Genomic DNA, 23,039 nt, shown 5'->3' on the forward strand with positions numbered 1-23,039 from the left:
CAGACGATGGGCTGGCAAAGGCAGCCATCACCATCGCTTGCTTCACACTTCCTTCGACCTTCCAAAGAGGCACCCACTCGTCAAAAGCACAACCTGCAAAGCAACCTGGTAAGCCACATCTGCCCCTTAGCCTTTCTTATTTCAACCCCTCTGACTTATCTGGACACCTTTAAAGCAGAAAGCCAAGCTGACCACCCAAGCATGAGATCTTTTCCCATCACGGTTAGGAGAGGTCTCGGCCATGGTCCTTGTCTTGTTCTTTCCACCTCGAAGAGAAGGAGATGGGAGAGGAGTGGGGCTGGGCAGAGATGTCTCAAGTCAGAGAGGGATCTCCCAACCTGCTACTTGGCTCTGGTCTGAACCAAATGCCTGCCGGGGTGCTCAGGAAGCTTTTGCTCTGCACCCATGTGCGAGGCAATGTCCACTTTCAACACAACCCACCCATCGCACACTCAACCCAGAAGCCTCTTGCATGCAAAAACAAAACAAACAAAAAAAATAGGCCCACCCAGCAAATTGAATGCAAGATACCTTGGTGGCTGCTTGTTTGTGCTGGAGAAGCTTTTGGCAGGGCCCCTCTCCCAGCTTAGTGGTGGAACGGGGTGGATAGCTTGCCAGGAAACCATCGCTCAGTCTCCTTCCTGCCAAGTTCTCCCATCACCAAACAAAACCCAATCACGAGACAAACAATGCGTACGTTGGCTTATTTATAGAGATCACCTTTAATGCAAATGCCTCCCATGAAAGAGGGTGCACTGAAATGAGCAGCTCTGAGCGGGCGGCTTTGCTCAGCCCCCCGGTGCCTGGAGAGCTGTGGTGGGTCGGCAGGGCTATGCAGTTCGGAGGCTGGTGCCTGCACCTTGAAGGAGAGCAAAGGCACCAAAATGCCCCCAAAACAGGTGCCTTTGCACGGGAAAGTGAGGGGCTGCGGCGGGGGAATGGGTGCACACAGGCTGTGTAGCAGCAGCAGGAAACTCAACGAGAAAAAAAGGGCACCCCCCCACCCCAGAGCCCCAAACGCAAACTGCATTTTGCAAAATGCAAATACGCACTTGTCTGAGGCCTCGGAGGGACGTCTCACCGTCTGTTCGGCCCTGGACAAGATACCACAGGGTTTTTCAGTCCCGCAGCAGAGGTGAAACGGCAGCTCCCCCTCCCCAGCCTGCCCCAGCGGGAGAAGGAATGGGAATGGGAACAGGCATCGCTTGCCTCCCCCTCACCCAGGAAAGCCTCCAACGCCCCAAAACCAAAAACACAACCAAACAAATGAACAAAAAAAAAATCCCAAAACCCAACAACAAAAAACAAAACACTGTTATCACCAGCTAATTTAACACTGTTAAAAAAAAAAGATCAGAGGCCACCCGAGAGCCGCCCCGGGACACCAGACCTCTGATCACCAGCTGATTTCCAAAGCCTTTCCTGCAGTCGGGCCTTTGCAGTGCTCCTCCTCGCAGCAGAAGTGTTTTATAGATATTTTTTTATATATATATATATATATTTATAATATTTAGATACTGTGTATGGTCAGACATCCCAGCTCGACTCGGGCTTTGCAACTCCTTCCTCCTTTCAAATGAAACAAGACGCATGACGACACCCCAACCTTCTCAACACCCCGCAGATAGAGCAAAACAGTTTTGGCAGCTTCACCAGTGGAGAAAGCAGTCCCGACCCAGAGGCTCCGCGAAGCGAGCGTCATGGAGAAGCTTCTCATCCCTCTCTCCTCCCCTCCTGTTCGTCCCCTTGTCCCCACCCCACCCCTCCGTCCCCCGGCCGCCCGTCCCTCGCGCCGCCACCATGGGCTTTACACCGTCGCCCCCAGCATGGCATCTGTCCCTGTCAGGATCTCGTTCTGGTTGGAATCCAGTCCGAAAAATTTGACCTTGAGTCCGTCAACTGGGTGGACCACGGGCACCAGGGTGATTTTGGGAAAAGTCCTGGTGGCGAGCTCGAAGCGGCTGGTGCTGGCCAACTCGATGGCCAGTGCCTTGAGGAAAAGCTTGGCCAGGTGCTTGCCCAGACAGGTCCGTACGCCTCCTCCGAAGGGGAGGTAGTGGAACCTGCCGTCCTTGTCTTCGCTTCGACCCTGCCCGAAGCGGTCAGGATCGAAGACATCCACGTCCTTGAAGACGGGGGCGGTGTCGTGGGTGTCCCGGATGCTGTACATGACACTCCAGCCTTTGGGGATTTGGAAACCCTGCAGAGAAGAGGGAAAGGGTGGAGAGAAAACCAGAGTGAGTCAACCCTACTGCAAAGAGAGAGGGAGCGGGAGGATGAGGTAAAGCCATTTCACTTTGTCTGCTTTTTCCCATTTTCTTTGGGTTTATTACTCAAGCATGATGCAGATTTAAAAGAAAATCAGAGAGAACAGTGCACAAGGCAGGGAGATGGGTATCCTGGGTTTATTCCTGCTTCTATCCCAGGGACCCGCCGGATGATCCATTGCTATTTGTTTGCTTTGCGGTCGCTGGCAGGAGTCGCCTACCAGGAACCCCGCGGTGCTTGACTGCCGCCAGGGAAATAGAAGCAGCTCTTCTCGCGCCCGTGCCGTGCCCCACGTGCCAGCTAGCCCTCCCCAGAGCATCCCATGGTTTTGCTCACACCCCGCCATCTGCCAGCCCCACACACCCAACGCACATGTCAGGGCCTGGGCGATGAGAAACGAAGCGGATTTATCATCCCCTGAGCACTTTAAAAGGTTTCCGACTCAAATCATTACATTAGTAGGATTTACAGTGACAAGCCAGGTCTCAAGATTTTGTTTTGCTAGTAGGAAATTCCAGCCATTGTGGTGAGTAATCTGCCTGTCATCCAGCAGCCTAGAGATGCCCTTTGCAGTAAACCTTTCCCTTGTCACACCCCAGTTTAATTTTTGGCGTCAAACATCGTCACGAGTTGCTCTTTGAAGCACCACGCCTGTCTCCTCTTTGACAGCTCGAATGCATCCCTTCCCTGCCGTGGGCCAGATCCCATCACCCTCCTCTGAATCCAGAGCAATTCCAGCTCCCATCACCAGCAGGACCTAATTTGTCCTCCCTAGGGTCTCATCTAAGCCAGGCTTAAGCAAGCTTTGCAACAAGACACACAAGGCTGTTTTGGGGAGCTCACAGTGCAGCCGCACCCTGAGGAGATGGCAATACTCACGTCCAGCTCGAAGGTTTGCAGCACCGTCCGGTACCCCCCGGAGATGGGGGTGAAGAGGCGAAGCACCTCCTTGATGACACAGTCCAGGTAGTGGAGGCTGTTGATGTTGTCGAGCCGGAGGGAGCCCTCACAGATGCAGCCATTGTGGAGGATGCCCTTGCTGCGCAGCTCCTCTCGCAGCTTCTCCAGGACCCGGGGGTGTTTGAGGAGCTGCATGATCAGAGAGGTGCTGGCGCTGGCGGTGGTGGCGTAGGCAGCGAAGATGAGCTCTAGGGTGCCATCCTGAAAGACAAGAGGGAAGCCAGGGTAAGACACGAGGGATGGGCAGATAGACAGACCAGCAGCCATGGCACATCAAGGGACAGGCACACAGGCTGCCATGGGGCACTTTTTTTCCCCAACAACTCTTCAGCCTGGTCATGTCTAACCGCAAGGTCTCTCCTTGTGCAGGCACAGGTCCTGGATGCGCACCCTGGGGAGCTTGCCGCAGAGCCTTGGAGGATACTGAGGGCCAGACAGGCTGGAAAAAAAGCCCTGAGGATGGCTCTTGATAGCATATGAAGGACAAGTTATGCCATGACCCTGCTGCAGATAACAACCTGACAAGGGCTCATTTGCCCTGCAAAGAAGGCACCATAAGGTGGATGGGTCAAGTGGTAAAGCTGATTAAGGCTGCAAGCGTCAGCGAACTTGTACAGTCTTTTGATATTCCCTGGAAATGCTTTTTAGAAAAGATTGAGCATGATCTGCAAATAAACATGGCCCATAAGAAAGCAACTGGCTTGTTGGCACCATAGTCCACCAGACCAGGATTCACCCGCAGCTCCAACAACGCACTGTGGTCTCCCAGCTCTCACTGACCATCTCAGGTCTGCCACAAAAAATCCTACTTACACTATCTCACGCTTTGCTCTTTGGGGAGCCCTTGCCCTGAGCACAGCAAGGATAAAGTGACCATGGGGAAGATCTTTACCTTCAGCTCCTGCATGGTTAGCTCCTTGCCATGCTCTTTGCCGCTCTCTATCAGGATGTCCAGCGCATCGGCGTAGTCCTTGCCCTGTGTGTTCTGCAGTTTCTCCTGGATGGCTTTCTCCAACCCCTTCTGCAGCGTCTCGCGTGCCCGGATGCCCTGTGGAGCAGTAAGCCAACAGATCATGCAGGACACAATGCTAGTTGGGCTAGCAGTTGGACTAGACGATCATTGTAAATCCCTTCATACTGAAATATTCCGTTCTGTTCTGTTCTATTCTATTCTATTCCATTCCATACCATTCCAGCACCACTATCCCCAGCGCAGCGTCCTCAGGAGCTGGAGACGTGCTCAGGACATGTCTAAGTAATACGACTGCAATTGCAGATGCTCAAAGAGAAGCACAAAGATGATGAAGTTGTTCCCTGGGCAGCAGGAACAAGCCCCGAGCGGGTGAGATTACAGGCAAGAGTAATCAGCACCTACATGTAAATGATAGGTCTGATGTGGGAGCCCCAGTACCGCACCAGTTCACAGGCCTCCGGCTCACCCTGGGATGTACGGCAGTCCCTGGGAAAATCGTCTCTCAAAGGAAAGTCAATTAATCTGAAAGGATCCTCTTCCTGGGAGCATAATGGGCTTCCCGAGCAATTTTATCACCTGGTCTCAGTAAAGTAATTCCTATCTGAGTGCGGCTGCACTGGGCTAACCTGCTGCTGCAAATGCTCCAGGGCTGCAAATGGTTGGGCTCATTCATGTGGTGAAATAACAGTAACAAAATTTGCAGTGAGAATCACAAAAATAAATTTTAGACTCCTGAATTTCTGCTACCAAAATTCCCCATGAAAAAAATACAAATTTTTGCCTGTGTTTTTTTATTACGTTTTTGGTGTGCATCATTCATTGAAAAATGAGAACAGTTCATGAAATTAGAACGTCCACTGATGTATTTTTCCCTGGGGACAGGAGGGAATTAACAGAAGAAGGATCCCACAAACAAAAAAATACAGCAAACCTGCCAGTTACAAGAGAGGAAAAAATACCCATTAAATCAGGGCAAATCCTGACTATGTTCTCTCTAGCATCAAACTGCATGGTTCCTAGCACTCTAAAAACATATGAATGGATCTCCCTCTCCACTCTACCGAAACAAGATTTTGTACCCCCAAAATGGACCTGCTTCTAGAGGTCAGAAGGTGAGAAGAAATCCCACCAAGAACCTGTAGAGATGGGTATTAGCCACCGCCCCATTAATCCCAATAATTTGGTGTTATAGGCTGGGGGAAGACTCATCCCAAATCTCTTACCCTCCTGTAGCCGCTGAAGGGCAGATCCACAGGCAAGGAGAAAACATTCTCCACGAACTGCTGGTAGACATCGAAGAGATGGTTGAGCTCCTCATCAGGGATGCGGAAGCCCAGCAGGACACGGATGGCCATGCGGAAGGTGAGCTTCTGGGTCTCGTGGTAGACATTGATGGACTCAGGGCTGCTGCTCCAGGCCCGAAGGGTGTCTTTGATCACCACCTGGATCTTGGGGAGATAGCTCTCCAGTGCCTCATGGCTGAAGATTTTGGAGAAAACCTACAAAACAGAGTGAGCAGAGATTTCTACACAGTCCCAACAGTCCCCTCCTCTTTGCGTTCTCTAGTAACTAGCTCCTGTCCATGAAAATGGACATCACAGGCCCACTTAGCAGAAGACTCATCATCATCCGGCATCACCAATTTCTAAAATCGCTGCCAAAAAAGGTCAATGGAGAAATATCAGCTAACAGATCTTCCGCAGGGTGATCCCTGCCACAACCATCACAAATGACGGGCCATAACACAATGCAAAAGAGAGACAGGAGGTAACGCTTCACCCCACACGTGGCAGGACGGATGGAGCCAGCTTTCCCACAGCTCCACGTCTCATGGCTCACAGTTACATTCAGCCCCAGGTTTGGATGCCACTAATACATCTCTTCCATGGGAATTCTCTAGTGTCTAACATTACGGTTGCGCACACACGCAGACACAGGCAAGCTTTTCTCTCAATGGGAAGCTGTTGCAGTTTCTCCTGCATATCAACCACCCTTTTTTAATATATGTAAAAAATTAAGTAAAATAATTATTTTTGAGGCGTTTAGGATCTATGTGAAATCTGGCTGAACTTAGACAGAGGTTCAAGTGGGGAAGAGAGGCGCACACGTATGCAGAGGCTGCAATCACACACGGCTCATTTCCTTGGGAAACCGGGCGAAAAAACTGATGTCAGCAGACAGTATTAATTTAAGCTCTGCGAGTAAACACTGTGCGGGAGTGGGCCTCCCCAAGTCCCCGATGCTAAGGGCTCCTTACTCCAATTTGGGCCAGGGCCCTTGCGTTGCACGAGGAGCTCAGCAATGCCAGGAATGTCCCTTCAGCCCTCCCCGACGCGGCCCACAGCACATGCTTTCATTCGGCATCCCCGCCGCATCCCTCCCAGAGTGTACCGGAGGAAAAAGTGCTGTTTGTTTATTTTTTATTAACCTCCACACACACACATGGGGCGGCGTGCACACACGCACCGCCGCATGCCAGGCCTCCGGGAAAACCAAATTAAAACAGGCTCTCAAGGCAGGAGCTGCAAGCCTGTGCAGCCTCCACCGGTGGCCAGTTCCCGGGGGGCTCAATGCACGGTGGGGGGGCTGCAAAGTTATCAAACCAACAAGAGGAGAGAAGTCAAAGCCGCCCCCTCTTTCCATGAGCCCCGGACTCACTGGAGCTGTAAATGTGAGAATTTCCTTCGCAGTCAGCACTCAAAGGGAAAGGTAACATTTTCCTGGCTGCGACCCCTCATTGCTAATGCACATCATTTGCTGGGAGTTTGTTTGGTGAAATAACACCTCTGTCCCCTCGCAGCCCTGGGCAGGAGGCTCGACAAGAGCTGCTTCATAACAAGCTGCACTCAGGCTGAGCCCCGAGTAAAACTCATCACATGATACACAGTGGGGCAGAGCTCAGAGGTTCCTCGTGGAAATACTAGCGTGCAAATGGGATGGCAGGAGGAGGGCTGGGAGAGGAAAATGCAAGCAGAACAACAGACAGATCTGCCTGCAGACAGACAGCCATCCCCGGATGGCTATGCAGAGCGGAGGCATGAATGAACGGCGGGGAAGAGTGAATGAATGAACAGCGGGGCCACAGCAAGATCACTGTGAGGGCACGAGATGGTGCAGCTGCTGCTTTCTGCTGCCTTTCCATGCTTCAAAAGCTATTTTTAAGCCTGGAAAGGGCAGCGATGCTCAGGCAGACCTGCCTGTGTGACGGGGTGAAAAAGCAGCCACTCATAAAAGAAAAGCTGGAGGTGCTAAAGCTGAGTGCCTCAGCTGCCTGGAGAAAATATGAAGGGAGCTGGGAAAGGGCCAGTTCCTGGTGGCCATGAGCAGGACATCAGGCTTTGATGCAGTCCTGGCTGAAGGAGAGCTGGCAGCCACGAGCTGCTCGACAGGGATGGGACAGGACCTCCTGAGTGGGGCCAGCAAAGGGACACCAATGTCTCCCCATCTGGCTCGCATCTGCCCTTCATCCATGATAAGGGGCCTGGGATAAGGACAGAGGCTCCCAGTGAATCACCCCGCTCTCCCCAAATCCTTATCGTGACTCAGTTTCTCCAGCTGAAAGCAGAGCCAATAAGGAGACAGCCTTTGCTTAAGGAGTGCGAAGGCTTGAAGCCACCATCCTGATGGAGGTGGCTCCCAACCTGGGGCAAACCCCATCCTCCCCAAGTTCTGCCCAGCATCTCCAACAAAACAAAGTGCTTGGGGACGCCCTGCACCCTGCAAAAAGCTCAGCAGCCCAAGAAATGCCTTTGGTCCCACTGTGCAAAACTGCTGCTGTGGTGAAGAGAACCAGCTCAGGGCCGGATCCACACCCCGCAGACAAAGCCAGACCCTGAAGAGGAGAGTGCCTGTCCCAAGGAGTAATGTGCAGCGAGGGGACCCTCAGGAAGGCAAGACTGAGCCTTTATGAAGGTCAACACACCACCTGCCCAGCCTGAAAAAGAGGGAGCATTTAGCACTGGACTCAGGAGGATTCTTTTCTTTTTTTTTTCACACTTTTTTGAGTTGTCCACCCTTTTTTGAGTTGAGCTACCAGGCTCCTACAGCCCCAGCCGTCTGCACCCTCCATCTGCCACAGCCTGCAGTTCACAGCCATGGGGCTGACCGACATTGCGAGCCCTGGCCACGCTGCTGGCTCACTGCAACGTCCCGTCCACTCGCCGCCGCTGTGCTCCACGCCGCCTAATCCCAGATGTCAGCGGATCCTTCCCCAGCCAGACACAAGTCTGGATCCCCTTCCAGTCACCTCCAGTTCAACCCTGCATCTTTCCAGTTGATTAAAAAGGAGGAAAAGGCAGCCAACTTTCCCCGACAAACCTCCGCACGTTTCTAGCCTAAAATTCCTGCGCCCTCTAGTGAAGACGAGCCGAATGTCTCAGCCACTCGCCGGAGCAAGACCAGGCAAAGCCAAGGAGCATCAGTGCAAAAAAAGTTGCTCCAGAGCTGCCAAGAGGCAAAACCAGCTCTAAGGGGGTGCCCAGCTCTGCCTACACCGAGATGCAATAGCCCAGCCGTGGTGGGGGTCCGGTCGGGTGGCCTTGGCAGCAGTGCCGGGGCAGTGGCCAGGATTTTTGGGGGGTGCTGGAAAGAGCCCCCATTTTTTTCACATTTTGGTATGTCCTAAAAGAGCCAAGGCTGGGGATTTGCTCCATCCAGGGGCATTCATTCACACCTGCACACATGCACTCACCCTGCACCGAGGGAGACACCACCACCCAGCGAGCCTGGCTGGAAACTTCTGAGTGTGTCTCATAGTGGAAACAGGATATTTAAAGATTTATGGTCTTCCTAAGGCAGAAAATTCATTCCCGGTGTCTCAGCTCCAGCATCTCCTGGAGAGGTCCAGCTCCGTGTGACAACGAACTTCCCCCAGTCCTGGCTGGAGAATACCCTAGCCCTGTCCTTAAACCACACCGAAGAGGAGAGGGCATTCAAGAGAAGAGCCCTGAGCTTCAACCCACAGCATTTTCATGCGTAGCAAAGACTTCATTTAGCGGCTGGGGTGGAGAGGATTCATCAGGGACAATGCTTTTCATTGTGCTACCATCCCTTGGTGCCAGCTCCAAACACCAGCTTCAGCCCTCGCCTTTTGCCATCCGTGATCTGCAGGTCCCCTGCTCCCACCCGGCACATCAGCATGGCAAAGAGGGAATGGAGCTTTTCCTGCCTCCCCTCCAGGAGGAAAACTTATGTTTTGGGATCAGACACCTGCGTCTCATCCAGCCCGCGCCAGCCAGAGCTGTTGGCCCGACCAAACGAAGGCGTGATTAGCATGGAGATGTTTTCACGAACCAATTTGGCACCCACCAGCAGCTTGGCCGGCAGGACGTGCCAGGAAGCATCCAAAGCGGCGTCTCAACCTGGAGACGTACTGTTTCTTCTACGTTTCAAAGGTCAGGCGGTGTTTGTCCCAACCCTGTCCTGTCGCCACATTATAATGGATGTCTGCCTCTCTCTGGCATCAGACATGGGGCTGCCAGACATAGAGCCCACTGCCATGCTCCAGTGGGCTTGTAAACCATGATATTTTTGGAGCGGGATGAGAAGGCTTATGGGCAAGAGGCTGCCCTGGCATCAGGAGCACAAGCAAAGAGAAAACACAGCAAAGAAGTTGTGAAGACTATGCAAGGCACTGCAAAGAGAAGAGGGCCTCCACAAAACCCCACCGCTGCCCTGACATTCTGCCATCTATTTTTAAAGGGCTTTGCCTTTCACAGGCACATAGCAAAGAGCTGATGCCTTTTCTCCCCGTGCCATAATTGGAAAATGGCGCACATGGACCACTTCAGCGTCTTCTGCCATGCTCCATCATGGGAGCAATCCAGGCCAATTGAGAGGGAAAAGCCAAGAGTTTCAGCTCCCAACTACCCAAAATGAGCAACGCTGGGTTTGCTTATCAAAGCACAGTGCTGCACGCAGAGTGCAGGTGAGGAGCACGGGTGTCTCAGGGGACCTGAAGGCAGCAGCCTCTCCCAGGAAGAAGTGCAAGAGCCCCACGAATGCTGTGACTTGTCTCCAAAGGGAGTCTGGTTACAGTAGGTGGAGTCTCCAAACTCAGCCCAAGTGAAGAAAAGAAATGGAGTGCCTTTGTGAAAGGCAGTTTTATTGAAATCTGAATGATTCTCAAAAAAATGTGCTGTGAAAAAAATGTAAAGATCATTTCGGCATCCTTGGGCCACATTGTGATGAACATGCTCCTTTCAGGGTTGCACATACCCGTAATTCTTTAATTTTTTTTTAAACATCTAGGGTTGTGAGAAAGTTTAGCATTTCATATTTCCACTTGAGTTCAGAATAAAAATGAGCCCAAGCACCCCATGTCCCAGCGTCTCAAAAATCTCCACGTCTGAGCATCTCTCCTACAAACCCTCCACATGGCATGGGAGACTTCGCTTTTGATCCAAAAACCCTTTAACAGGCTATCAGGTTAAAGGGGCTGTGATGCACACACGGGGTGGCGGGGGGAGAGCCGGGAACAAGCAGGACACCCTACATCTGCCTCAGCACCCCCCTCTGCAAAGCTGCCATTTGTCTCAAAAAAAACCCAAACATTGCCAACAAAAGCAAAATTCAACCAGCTACGTTCAGGGATTTAGGCTTCTTAGCCCACTTTATGGGATACCTAAACACATTGTGGTTTTTCAACATCTGTGTGCCTACACTACCTCTGAATTGCTGCTCCAAGCGCCCTCCCCCCATTTATTGACAAGGAAACCAGTGCATTTGAGAACAGCAAAATTCTCCTTACATATTGTCACCACTTTTCAAGGAGGGGATCCCATCACACAGAAGGAAAGAAAAAGAAGATATCACATCAAAGAACAGTGTGGCAAAGAAACAGGAGCTGGGTCCAGCCAGAAGGGATTAGAAAGGTGGTATCAGCTGGCCAAGAAGATGTCTAACAGGGCACGTACCCACTGCCTGTGGTTGGTGTCTTTGGCTGGAGCCATGGAGAAGGAGCATCCTGCAAACCCACCAGGCACAAGGCTTCATGGTCAGAGCAGCCATTCATCAGCGTCAGAAGGCTGGGTTGAGCTGGAATGGGCTATCCCATTTGTTTTTGGACCACAGTGTTAAAGCCCAGATCTGTGGTGTGGAGATGAGAGTTTACCCAAAGCGAAAGAGGAGGAGAGCAGCTTGCCCAGGCAGCAGGGACAGTGCCCTGCCCACCGCTGCGGAGCCAATGGAGGAGAAATATTAGAAGAAAAGTCCCCTTTTTGCTCATCCCCTGCATCTTCCGGGAGAACAGAGCGGGGAGCAAAGGGAAGGGACCCCATGCGTTTAAATAACCCAGAGCATGGACTCTCCCTAGAGACAGAGCTGGACTTCGCAAAGAAACCAGCCTCAAGTGCTCTTCCACAGGAGCACTTAGACCTCGGTCCTGCCAAGTGCTCCATGGGCTGGGAGCTGTGCAGAGCACAAGGGGCAGCTGTGCTGGCAGAGGGCATGAGAGGGAAACCGTCGCCCCATGATGCAGCCTGCTCCATCCCAAAGGTGAAATAAATACACCTTTCTGAGGACGTATCTGTCTCTTGGCAGAAATAGGGGAAGACGCTTGGAAAAGCACTCCCTCCAGCAGCTCTGCAACCAAAATCCTGAGTAAAGTCTTGTAAGACCTCTGTGCATCATATGGGGATGAGCACACATCTGATGGTGCAGATGTCCCTCCTTCTGAACATATGAGCTCCTGCCAACTATCAGAGGCCTCTTCTGAGCTTTAAACTAAACCCAGGGAGGAGATGACAAGGGCTGAGATGACCCAAGGCCACCCTACAAAATTAAGGAAAAGAAAGTTTAAGAGGAAGCTGACTGACAGAGAGATATATTTAGTGGTAGAAGTGCCACCTGAGAAGTAATGGAGAGCATCATTAATCTAAAACAAAGCACTCAGTCCGCAGGGGGATGAGCGGGATATTACAAACCACAACTCAGCAGGTTGCTTGAGCTGCTTGGAAGGATGGAGTATGATGCAGTAGAAAAACAAAGCTACACAAAGACAATGTCAGATGGATCCTGAGTCTGAAAAGCTCTCTCCCATGTCTGGGATTAGCTTTTGGCATCCCCCATTCCTGACCAAAAGCGGAGCCTGGACCCATGCAGAGCTATGGGGCTGCAGATTGCAGTTCCACCCAGCACAGAGCACTGAAGCCTGAGGAGGGCTTTCATCTTCTCCGTGCCTCACAGGACAACAGCTTCCATCCCAGATGACACAAAAAGGTAGAGAGGTTCAGCTCCCAGGGTTATCCGTACAGCTCCTGAGCTGGAACCATGCTCTGACACAGCACAGTTTCTCAAAGCAGGGTCTGAGCTTGCAGGTCATTTTGGGGTGGAAGGCGCTATGAAAACGCATGAAATTTGTCTTTCAGCCAGGAGTGCCTGTGCTTTGCTTTTTTTTTTTAATCCATTGGAATTACTCTGGATTTACACCACTGTAGATGACAGCACTATTTGGTCTAAAGTCAATGAGCCAACCTAGCTGACAAATTCTTCCCCAAGACCGCGAGCGGGAGCCCTCCTCCATCAATGAAAGCCTTTTCTCCGGCTTCAGTGGCTTTTGCCCATGGGTTAAATAAAGCTCACGGGGCAATAGCCCGACACGGACATGCTGAGAAGGGGCTGGAGCCGGGCCAGCCGATGGCAGCTGGAATCCAGCCCGCTCAAGCTGATTGATATGATTTGGGGGGGGCTCGGATGGTTTCTTTTCCACCGTGGGATTTACAAGTCACACAGAGGAGGGCAGCAAGGCTGGGTGGAAATGAAAAAAAAAAAAAAAACCACACAAAAAAAACCAACTAAAAAACCCTCTTAAAAACTTGGGTCAGGGATTTTTGCAGTATGAAAGGTACATTCCCGCCGCCTCCCATCCCTCCTTCCTCCTCCCGCCCTTCTCCCCCATCTCCCTCCTCCCCTCCCTCCCTCCCCCCCAGTCCAGCCCACAGCAGCTGGTTTATATTTGGCTGTAAATTTATGGCCCCTTTTGTGTTCTTAATCCTCTTGCAAACTATATTAAAGCCTCAGACCTTTCTACTTGGTGCTAATAAGCTCAACACTTGTATGCCTCCAAGGCAGAACATTAATTGTGGTGTGTTAATGAATGATGTAGTTTTGGACAGTGAGACAAAACAGGCCGTTTCGCTGCACCACTGTCTGCTTCCTCCTCGAGTCTCCGGGTCTAGGATGTCTACCCAGCCCACGGACTGCTTTTATTTTATTCTTTCTTTTCCTTTTTTAAGCCAGCTGTGCCTATTTTGGGATTACTATGCTGGAACAGAGCATGGGCCCGGCAAGTCCAGTGCTCTCCTGCCAAGGCTGGATGCTTCCGAGGAAAGTCTGAGTCCCACCTTCCCCGTGCACCGTAGCACACCCACGCTGGCAGCACGTATCCTGCATGGGGAAACTCCTTCCTGGCCTCGGGCACTGCTCAGTCTTGACCTAAAACCTAAGGGCCGTGCATCCTGGCCATTTCCAGTTCCCATTTCCTTCTCCACCGAGATGCTGGGGTCCCTCACAGGCAGAGGCACAGGATTGCCTCCCTCTCTGTTTGCTGAACTTCAACTTTCCAATGGCCTTACATCCCATAAAACCAGAGCCCACACTATCACCATGCCTAAGAGCAGATTTGATTTGCCTTCATTACAGCTCGTATTGACCCAGGGATCGGCACTTTCAAAAGAAACACGTGGTAAATCTGGAGCGACTGCACTGATTTCACTGTGGTTTCACAGGTATAAATGGGAGCTCACAGGTAAAAATGGGTGTCTACAAGGACAGATCTAGGGTAAGATATGAAAAGGACTGAGTGAACAGCCAGGCTGGGACAGGGTACGGCACCGGTGGCGTGGCTTTGACACCAAAACAAGTACAGGATGGGGAGAGCACCAGAGACAGAAGTGTGGAGCAAGGAGCACCCTCAGCCAGGCACCGTCCCACCACCCCATCCCCATGAGTTACTGTAGGAGAGCACAAGCTCCCCTCCATTGCGATGTCACGTCTGACCCCAAGGGACAACATGTGATGGAAAGAGGCAGAGATCTGCCACCAAAAAGCCAGAGCAAAGACATGTCCATGCTCAGCCAGACACAAGAGCAATGTGGCTGTTCATCCCAGTAACCTGCAAGGTGATTTTGAAACAAAAATGCCACCACAGAGAAGCAAGTCACCTTCACTGCAGCACGGGTGGCCCAGGTTCTCTGACATCCACATAAACTCCGTGACCCAACAGCAGTAACAGCCTCTCAGTAGATATTTATCTCAGGAGGGAGGTTGAGGAGTTTTGGGTTGCTTTTGTTTACTACTTGTAAACTGTTCTTATCAACCAGCTTCATCTCAGGCCAAGGACAGAGCCAACGCTGATGACATCTACAATAAAGCGATACCCCTGACGCAGGCAAGCCCTGCTCCCAGCCCCATTCTCACCTTCCGTCCCACCCCACAAGCTGTCACGTCCCTGGGCAAAGTTGACTTTATACCCAGAGACCCCCTTCCTAATAATTGGAGAGTTCATTTCCCAAAAGGGGGAAGTTTTCTCCACTTTATATTAACTTTGACAGCTTCCTGCAGGGGAGCTTTAATAAATACGGGATGAGAAAGCAGAGAGCTGACATAGCTACCAGCTTGTTAATACAGCTTTGTTCCTCCTGAGCACCTTTCACACGTGCATCTCAGAGTCCTTTATCAATATCTAGGGGATTAAAGCCTCTGGGATGGAGAAGAGGATATTCATCTGCTTTATGGAAGGGGATATTGAATCTGTACAAGATCCTGAAAAGGAGCTGAGATAAGGACATACCAAACCTGAGATAAGAGCTCCAGAGCCTGAGTTGTCTGATCCAGCTCTGATCCCATCACTGCCATGGGCCAAGTGTCCTACAGCAGATTCAGTAGTGACAGCTGTGGTTTGCTCATCTTGAAGTTACATTGAAGAGCTAAATCTCTTTGGAAGGCTCTGCAATATGCATCCAGCAAAACAGCCAATTTCAATGGCAAGCTACCAGAAACATCATGCAAGAACATGTTGGGGTTAAAGCTCTTTGCTAGAGCTTGTCTTCACGTCTCAGTGGCAATCTGCCCCATCAAGAGGAGACCACGGCTCAATTGCCAGGGAATGATGAAAGAGTATCTGCCATTGCTGCTGCTGCAAATAAATGCAACTCCACTGGCTTTTAGAAAGATGATGCGGACTTATCGCAGGTGGTGACCACGTAAGGGTTGGTGGAACAAGAGCTAGAGATGACCCCCAATGGTTGGAGTCACAGCAGAGGGTGACTCCCACAGCATGGGGTTTCACCCTCCACCTTTCGTCGTGTTGACTAGCACCCTACACCACAAGCAGCCTCACGAGAAATTATACCTCATGTACAATTTCTGGCAAGACCAGAGAATGAGAAGCCACTTCAGAGCAAGTGAAGGCTCAAGCTCAGAGCTGAGGCAGAAGACAGAATTTGAGAGGTGGATGGAGCTACTGCTCCAGAAAGCCCCACAATGCTTTAAACTGAATTATCAACAACTTAAAAGGTTTCCCAGGAAATTCTACTGCTTTTTTTCCATGGAGCTTTCAGACTGCTCTGATTCTTTTAATATTTCTATTAATACTAGCATCCTTACTATGAAAGTTGGTGAAGTCTGTGAAAAACACAGTCTTCTGCCAACAGATTATTTGTTCAGTTCCCCAGAGGGTCAAGAGAAAGGTATGGACTAGGTACCTGAGAGAGGTACCTGAGAGAAAAACTTCTACTGAGAAGGAACAAGTTTAAATGCTTCCACAACAAGCTTTAAGTGCTTCCACCTCAGACCTCTCACAGTCTCAGCAGCAGGGTGGGGAGAGTTCAAAGTCAACGCCATTTAACAGCAACAAAAGCTCAGGGCTAATGAACTCAAAAGACGCCGGCAATTTCTGACGGTAGAAGGCACCTGGCCTGGTAATAGCTTTAATCTGGTCATCGCAATCTCGCCAAGAACAAAATGATCTATTTTCTTCCTCTTAGAAGCAGTTTCACCCTATCTCCACATGCGCAACTCACTCAGTCCAGGGCGAGGGATGGTTTGCGTAGGGGAGAAGGCAATTCAGGAGGCAGCCGGGCTCGGGGAGCACCCAAGGGTGCGTGACACATGAGATGCTCAGCCCCGCGGGAACAGTAACTGAGAGGAGACCAAGCGAAGGAGTCAGAATAACCTCCCGCTTTCAAAGGGAAGGGAAACAGCTGAGGCCGGCGTACCTAACCCGTGCTGCTCAAAGAGAAAGCTTTAAAAACAATTAGCTACTGTAGCATCCCCAGTCCCGCTGATATGGGGAAAGCATTTGCTTTCAGGAATGATAGAGCTCACAGCAGAGGCAAAGTGTGTGAGCAGGAGCAGACATGGCTGTCAAGGGTCATCCCAGGACAGTGTTTTGCCAAAGTACCTGTTCTCAGGAGGCTTTAGCCATCCCTTAAGCAAGAATTAGGATCCTTGCCAGCTTGGGATCACACCTGATGCCAAAATCAGGAACGCAAAAGGGATTTGAGGGGGACAACAGAGATCCAGACCAGACTTCGGGCTCAGAAAAATCGGAAAGCATTGGGATTCACAGTTTAGGGTGGGACACATTTTTCCCACTAGGTAAAAACACAAAAGTGAGAAAAGCAGGTATAAGTACCGAGGGAGAGAGGCTCTCCCCTTTCTGTGCTGCTGGTATTGCTCCTTGCTGGTGCTGGCACTCCCCATCCGAGCTGTGGTACAAATTATAAGTCCATCAGGATACCACAGAGGTCAGGCCTCCCTTTTCCATGACCCCATTCCCATAACCCACGCTCTCCTCGCCTCCCCCAGCATCTGTTCCTGAGGTCTGAATTCCGCGGTTTCATTAAGGCGATTGCAACCAAAGGCCTTCAGCTACCCACTTTTCAGTAGCAAAAAATTATCTTGCTGTGCAGAAGATAAAAGAAGCAGCAAAGGAGCGTAGAAGACCTTCAAATCACCAGCTGCCACTGGTAAAACCTCCCTTAATAGGAAATAAATAGGAGCCAAAGCTGCTGCCTTGCTCCTGCTGCCAGAGGAAACAGCATTGCTCCCCGTTTCCTTGCACCTCTCCTGCCGCAAATTATGTTCCATGATGGAAGGAGCCCCGTGAACTATCGCCCTTTCTCTTTGACAGCAAGGTTGGAAAAAATATCTCCCTCCTTAAGAAAAAAAAGAAGTAGCCCAAGCAAAGGGGGGTGTAATTGCAGACATCGAGTTTTCCCAGGTCCCGGGTAGGGATTGACACCACGTTTCTTGTGGTAGCACTTGAGGCTCGGCTGCCAGCACATTAAAAAATGTGACTAATGGGTGTCATGGGGTGTTTGTTTTCTCATCTTCTCCCCCAGGAGAAAAGAGTGAGGGATTGGGTTTGATAGGAATTTTATAGAAATATATACGCCAAAATAGGAAATCCTGCTGGAGCAGAGAGGAGAGCAGACCTTGCCTCAGGCAGGGACTGGGACAGACTCTTGGCGCTGGCTACCACACTCCCCTTGCAGGGGACGATGTCTGGGCACCGCAGAGAGGGGGGCAGACACATTACCTTCACCTCAAATCCACTGCCTGCCCCGACCCAGCTGGGAAAGAGCCTGTCCCGGGGAGGACGGGAAGCGAAAGCCATCACCCATGCCGCCATGCCAGCCTGCGCAGGCTTGTCACCTTTGCCACCGCCTTTGCTGATGGGGAGACATGAGGGTGATCCCCTACATCTGCTTGGGCTCAACACCCCCTGAAACCGGGGTGCCCTACGCTACCTGCCTGCCCTCAGGTCTGTAAGGAGGGTCTCACCCCAGGACCCCCGAGGGGGTGAGGTGAGGCAAGGCCCCGCAGGGTCTCAGCACCCACCCCGCCCCCCAGCTCAGTTTTCCCCCCGCACTTCACCCCAGGACCCTCATCAGTGCCCCAATTTCCCTGAAATCCAATGGAACACCCAGCGCCATGAGACACACCTCCCCCCCGCCACCCAACAAACACAAACCCCGCGGGGTCTGCCCACGACACCTCTCGGCGGAGCCTGGAAATAGGAGGGGGCCCCCCGATTCGTTGCCCCCCACACTCGTTGCCCCCCCTCCGCCCCACGCCGCGCGGTGCCCGCCGGTTGCATCGCCCTTTTAAGAGCCTCTGGGACCGCGCTCGGCGCTCGGCTCACGGCAGCGCCCGCCACGCGTGACACCGGTTGCGGGGGGCTGGTGGGGCGCTGATGGCGGGGGGGGGGGGCGGGGAGAGGGGCAGCACCTCCGTCCTCAGCAGCGACCTGCGGGGCAGCCCCGCGTGTGACACTCTCCCCCCGCTCACCCTCTCTCCTCCCCATCGCCCTTTTAAATTCCTCAAAGGCATCGAGCGGGGACACGGCGTGGAGGAGGAGGGGGGGGGGGACACGGAGGGGGCACGCGGGACCTCCCACGCACGAGGGCTCCGCGGGGAGAGGGATGGGGGGAAAAGGAGAGGAGGGCGAGAGGGGAAGGAGGGAGGGAGGTAGGGAAGGAAGGGGGTTCCCCCGCCCCACGCACCCCCCCACCACCATGCACCCCCCCCCTCCCCGTCTCGCGTGGGTGCCTCACCTTCCTCTTGTGGCGGTGGATGTCGCCGATGGAGTTGGCCACGGTGTTGGGCCCCAGCAGCATGCGGGTGCTGCGCGGCCACTCGGTGCTCACCAGGTGGTGCTCCCCCATCAAGATCTTCCGCACGTTCTCCGCCCCCGTCACCCGCACCAGCGGCCGCCCCAGCAAGTGCGTCTTGAACACGTTCCCGTACTTCTCCCGCCGCGAAGACTGGAAGCAGGAGCCCTGCGGGAAGGGGGGGGAGGTGGGGGACAAAACACGAGTGGGGGGGGGGGGGCTGTGTTACCGCACGGCCTCTACGCGCCCGCGCAGCTTGCACCCCACGGCGCAGCGGGGAGCCGCTTTGCGGGGCGGGAGACGGGGGGGGGGGCGGAGGGGGGGTGTCCTGGCGCCTGCAGGTTTGGGGGTGAACCCGGCCGGGGTAGGGGGCAGAAATGGGGGAGAGTGGGGTAACCCCGACATCCCACTCCCGCACAACCCGGCTCCCACCGACGGGGCGCCCGGCGCTGCCGGCGGCGTGCCCGCTCCTCCCGCCGCCCCGGCGGGGGTCGGTGCCCTCCACCCCCTTTCCCTCTCCTCCTTTTAACTTCTACCGTTACCTCCTCTGGCACTTTTTAACCTTTTTTTTTTCCCCTTTCTCTTTTTTTTTTTTTTTTTTCGCTCAGGCTGAATTTACTCGAAAGGCTGCAATTTGCCTAAGTAAATCTCCAGATTTGAGAGGGTTTAATAACTTTCCCACATGCTCCGGGGGCTTTTGTCAGCGAGGAGGCGGATGGAGCCGCCGGGAGGGGGGAAGGCGGGGGGATGTCCCCCCAAAAACCCCATCCCGAGCGGGGAGAATAGCTGCGAGCGCCGCAGCTCCGCGCCCCGGCGCAGAGTTGTGAGTGCGTGTGTTTATTTTGAAACAAAAGCGCGGTTGTGAATTTCAGATGTTCAGGTGACCCTGTTTCTTGATCTGCGTAAATATAATTAAAGTCCTTTTTGTGGCATTAATAAAGAGTTATTTGTACACCATTTCCAGGGCAGCACAAAGAGGACCTTTATGTGGGAGAAGTTTCGAATGGAGTCCAATTTATACAAAATTTTGTATTTTTAGCCCTGGACTCTGTTTGGACGGAGCCTGTGGAAAAGCGAGAACCCTTTTCTGGTCCCCCTGTAAAAATCTGATAAATTTCTTTAAAAAATAAAGCCCTATTGAGAGCGTGCGGTTAACCCCTTCGGCGCCGCTGGCGGGGAGGGGGCCGGCCGGGGAGCGGGGCTGCCGCGCCGGGCTCCCACGTCGGGGCTTCCCCGGCGGCGGGGGCGGGGGGGGAAACCGGGGGACGCCGCAGCCCTCGCAGCCGGGACCGGGCTGCCCTGCCCCGCCGCGGGCTCTGCCGTCCCCTCAGCGCTCCCGTCAATGAAACGCGACCTTCGCTGGCGGGAGCATCCTCGCCAGGCTTCCATTTGCTTATTATTATTTCTATTTTGCCCCGCGAGGAGGGAGCGGGAAACCCTCGGGCTAATTTTCCTCGGGGGTTCCCTCCTGGGATGCTGCGAACCGCGGGGTGCCCCCAGCCCGGCCCGCGGCTCCCCCCGCAGCGGGGCACTCCTCGGCCGCCTCCTGCCTCCTCTCCACCTCCCTTTTCTTTTTTTTTTTTTTCTTCTCCCCCCCCCTCTTTTTTTGGCAGTCACCCTCTCGCAACGCGGTCCGAGGGGATCCCGCTCCGCCCGCCGCTGTTCAACATTTAGCAAGGTTAATCCCGGGTTAATCTACCGATTACCTCCGCGGGCTTCCCCCAAGACCGGACCCGAGCCGGGCGGGTTGCGAACCCGGCGGGAGCAGCCCCGGGGACGGGGATGGGACGGCTCGGGGAGCAGGGGGAGCCCATTGCAGGGGCGTGGGGTGGCGAGCGGGGGGATGCGACCCGGGGAGCCCCGCGCCGTGCCCGGCGACATCCACCCTCGCCCCGGGGCTAACTCGCACCCCCGGGCTACCTCTCACCCCCGGCTTTATTATCCTTAATTATTTTTTTTGCAAGTATTTAGGCGCGGGGGGGGGGCGGGAGGGGGAGAAGATTTTGGCAGCGCAGGGGAGACCCCGAGCCTCCTTTCCGGCCCCGAACAGCCCCCGCCGGGGGGAACCCCGCACCGCCCGGCCGGGGAGCGCAGCGCGGCGGCCGCTCCGGGGCGAGACCGGCCGGGCCTGGCTCCCTCCGTTCCGCCCCCCCCGCGCCAGCCGCCACCAGCCCCCGGCCCCAGCTACCTCCCCAGCTCGCCGGGAACCCGCATGATGCAATCGAAAGGAAAAGAAAAAAAAAAAAAAAAAAGAAGAAAAAAAAAGCCCTAAAAAAAAAAAAAAGCCGGTCCCAGCCCACCTTCCAGGGAGGGAAGGGAAGGGAATCCTCCTTACCTGCAGGAGCCAGTGGAAGGTTTCTCCGATTAAAGGGAATCCCATAGAGCCTTTAGGGATTGGTAGCTTGCAGGTTTTGTCGCGGGTGGCAGCCCAGCGGAGCTGCCACAGCTGTTGGGACACGGCCAGCAGCAAAGTCAGTGACACCAAGCACGCCGCGAGGGTAGCCAGTGCCGAGACGAGATCAAAACTTGCAAAAAGCATATTTGGAAGAAGGAGGAGGAGGAGGGTGGGGAGAGAAACAGCCCCTTGACAGGCACCACACTCGCACCCACACACACGCACGCACGAAAAGAGGGCGATTGCGGAGCGCACGCTAAACCCTGCCTGGGGGGTCCTGGGGCGGGGGGGGCCGGGCTCGCCCCCCTCTCCGCTGGCAGGTTAGAAAAACAACAGGAAAAAAAAGGGGGGAGCGGGAGGGGGAGGAAAAAAAGAGGGGGGGGAAAAGGGCAAAAAGCAGTTTCTCCTCTGTCCCTCTCTGAAAACTTTGTTCTTGTTTGGAATAAACTTGACAGAGTGACACAGGGGGAAATAAAAAAAAGCAACCCACACAACACAAAAAGAGAGGGGTAAAAAGAAAAGTTTTAAAAATAACCCCCAAAAACAAGAGAGACCCCAAAAGAAGGGGTTGGGGGAGTAGTCAAAAACTCGAGAAAAAAAAAATGAAAAAGAAAAACCCTGGAGTGAAAAAAAAAGACCCCAAAAAGTCCAAATGCAGATGCTCTGGCTTTCGCTCTCTTTCAAGGCAAAGTCACACACACCAGAGGGGAAAAAAAAATAAAAAAAAAAAAGAAAGGGAAAAAAAGGAGCGAGATTTTAAAAAATGTTAAAAAATCATAAAATAATTCAGCCACGACCTGGAGAGATGGAAGAATTAAATAGCTATATATATGTATCTACACACACGGAGCGAGACGGATCGGTTTATATCTCTATCTATCTATATAAATATATCTCTATAAATATATCTATATATCTATATGCTGGTTATTTGTTAGCCCCAGACTTTTCACCAGACTTCAGTAAAAAGGGCTGCTCGCCCCTCTCAATCTTAAATAGGAGTAAAAAAGAAAGTCAAATGTGTGTTTATATAGAGGCGGGGAAGCCGGGGCTGGGCTGGCCGCCAGCACGGCTGCTCCCCCCCGCACACCCACCCTCACTTCAGAGGGCTCCGGGGGAGGCGGGACGAGCCGGGCGGACGCGGCGCTGGAGCGTGCGAGCCCTGGCCCGCCGCCCGCCGCACGGTCACGCCGCGCTCCTCGGCCTCATCCTCCTCCTCCTCCTCCTCCTCCTCCTCCTTCGCCGTCCGTACCTTCGGCCTGCGGAGAGACAAGCGCGGCTCAGCCCCGGCTCCCCCCCTCCTCCGAAAGGATTCCCCCTCCCCAAATTATCTTCCCCCCCCCCCCCCCAATATTTAACCCTTAATCCTGCCCTCCTTGCAATGATTCCCCCCCAACATTTTCGCCTCGCAGTGGCTCCTGCCACCCTGTAATGTTCAGTCGTGTGATGAACCCCCCCAATATTTAATCCTTGATTATTTCACCCTTGCAATGATCCCCACGCTATATTTAACCCTTAATGATTTTCCCTTACAATAATCCCCCCAATATTTAACCCCTAATGATTCCCCCTTGCAATGACTCCCTCCCAAGATCTACCCCCCCAATAATTTCCCCCTTACAATGACACCCCCCCAATGTTTAACCCTTTAACGATTCCCCCTTGCGATAATTCTTCCCTGAAAGAATTACCCCCAGTGATTTCCCCCCTTGCAATGATTCCCTTCACACACAAGATTTATCCCTCGATGATTTTCCCCTTTCAGTAATTTACCCCCCAGAATAATTTGCCCCGGTCAATGATTTACACCCGTGCCCTACACTAATTT

At 53.1% G+C, this 23,039-nt stretch overlaps 1 protein-coding gene across 2 annotated transcripts; it reads right to left on the reverse strand.

Annotated features, from left to right (window-relative positions):
• Positions 1-1,807: 1,807 nt before the first annotated feature.
• On the reverse strand, positions 1,808-22,301 carry CYP26B1 (cytochrome P450 family 26 subfamily B member 1). 2 transcript variants are annotated; one of them, XM_074588969.1, is made up of 6 exons: positions 21,152-22,301; positions 18,760-18,984; positions 5,425-5,700; positions 4,121-4,276; positions 3,148-3,429; positions 1,808-2,200 (listed from the first exon to the last, which is right to left on the reverse strand). In XM_074588969.1, exons 1-6 carry the CDS (start codon positions 21,353-21,355, stop codon positions 1,808-1,810), a joined length of 1,536 nt encoding a protein of 511 aa, XP_074445070.1. In that variant the 5' UTR covers positions 21,356-22,301. The 2 variants fall into 2 exon arrangements, with proteins under 2 accessions (XP_074445070.1, XP_074445071.1); XM_074588970.1 differs by lacking the exon at positions 18,760-18,984.
• Between the last annotated feature and the right edge of the window lie 738 nt (positions 22,302-23,039).

Source organism: Larus michahellis, chromosome 5, assembly GCF_964199755.1.
Source record: "Larus michahellis chromosome 5, bLarMic1.1, whole genome shotgun sequence".
NCBI lineage: Eukaryota > Metazoa > Chordata > Aves > Charadriiformes > Laridae > Larus > Larus michahellis.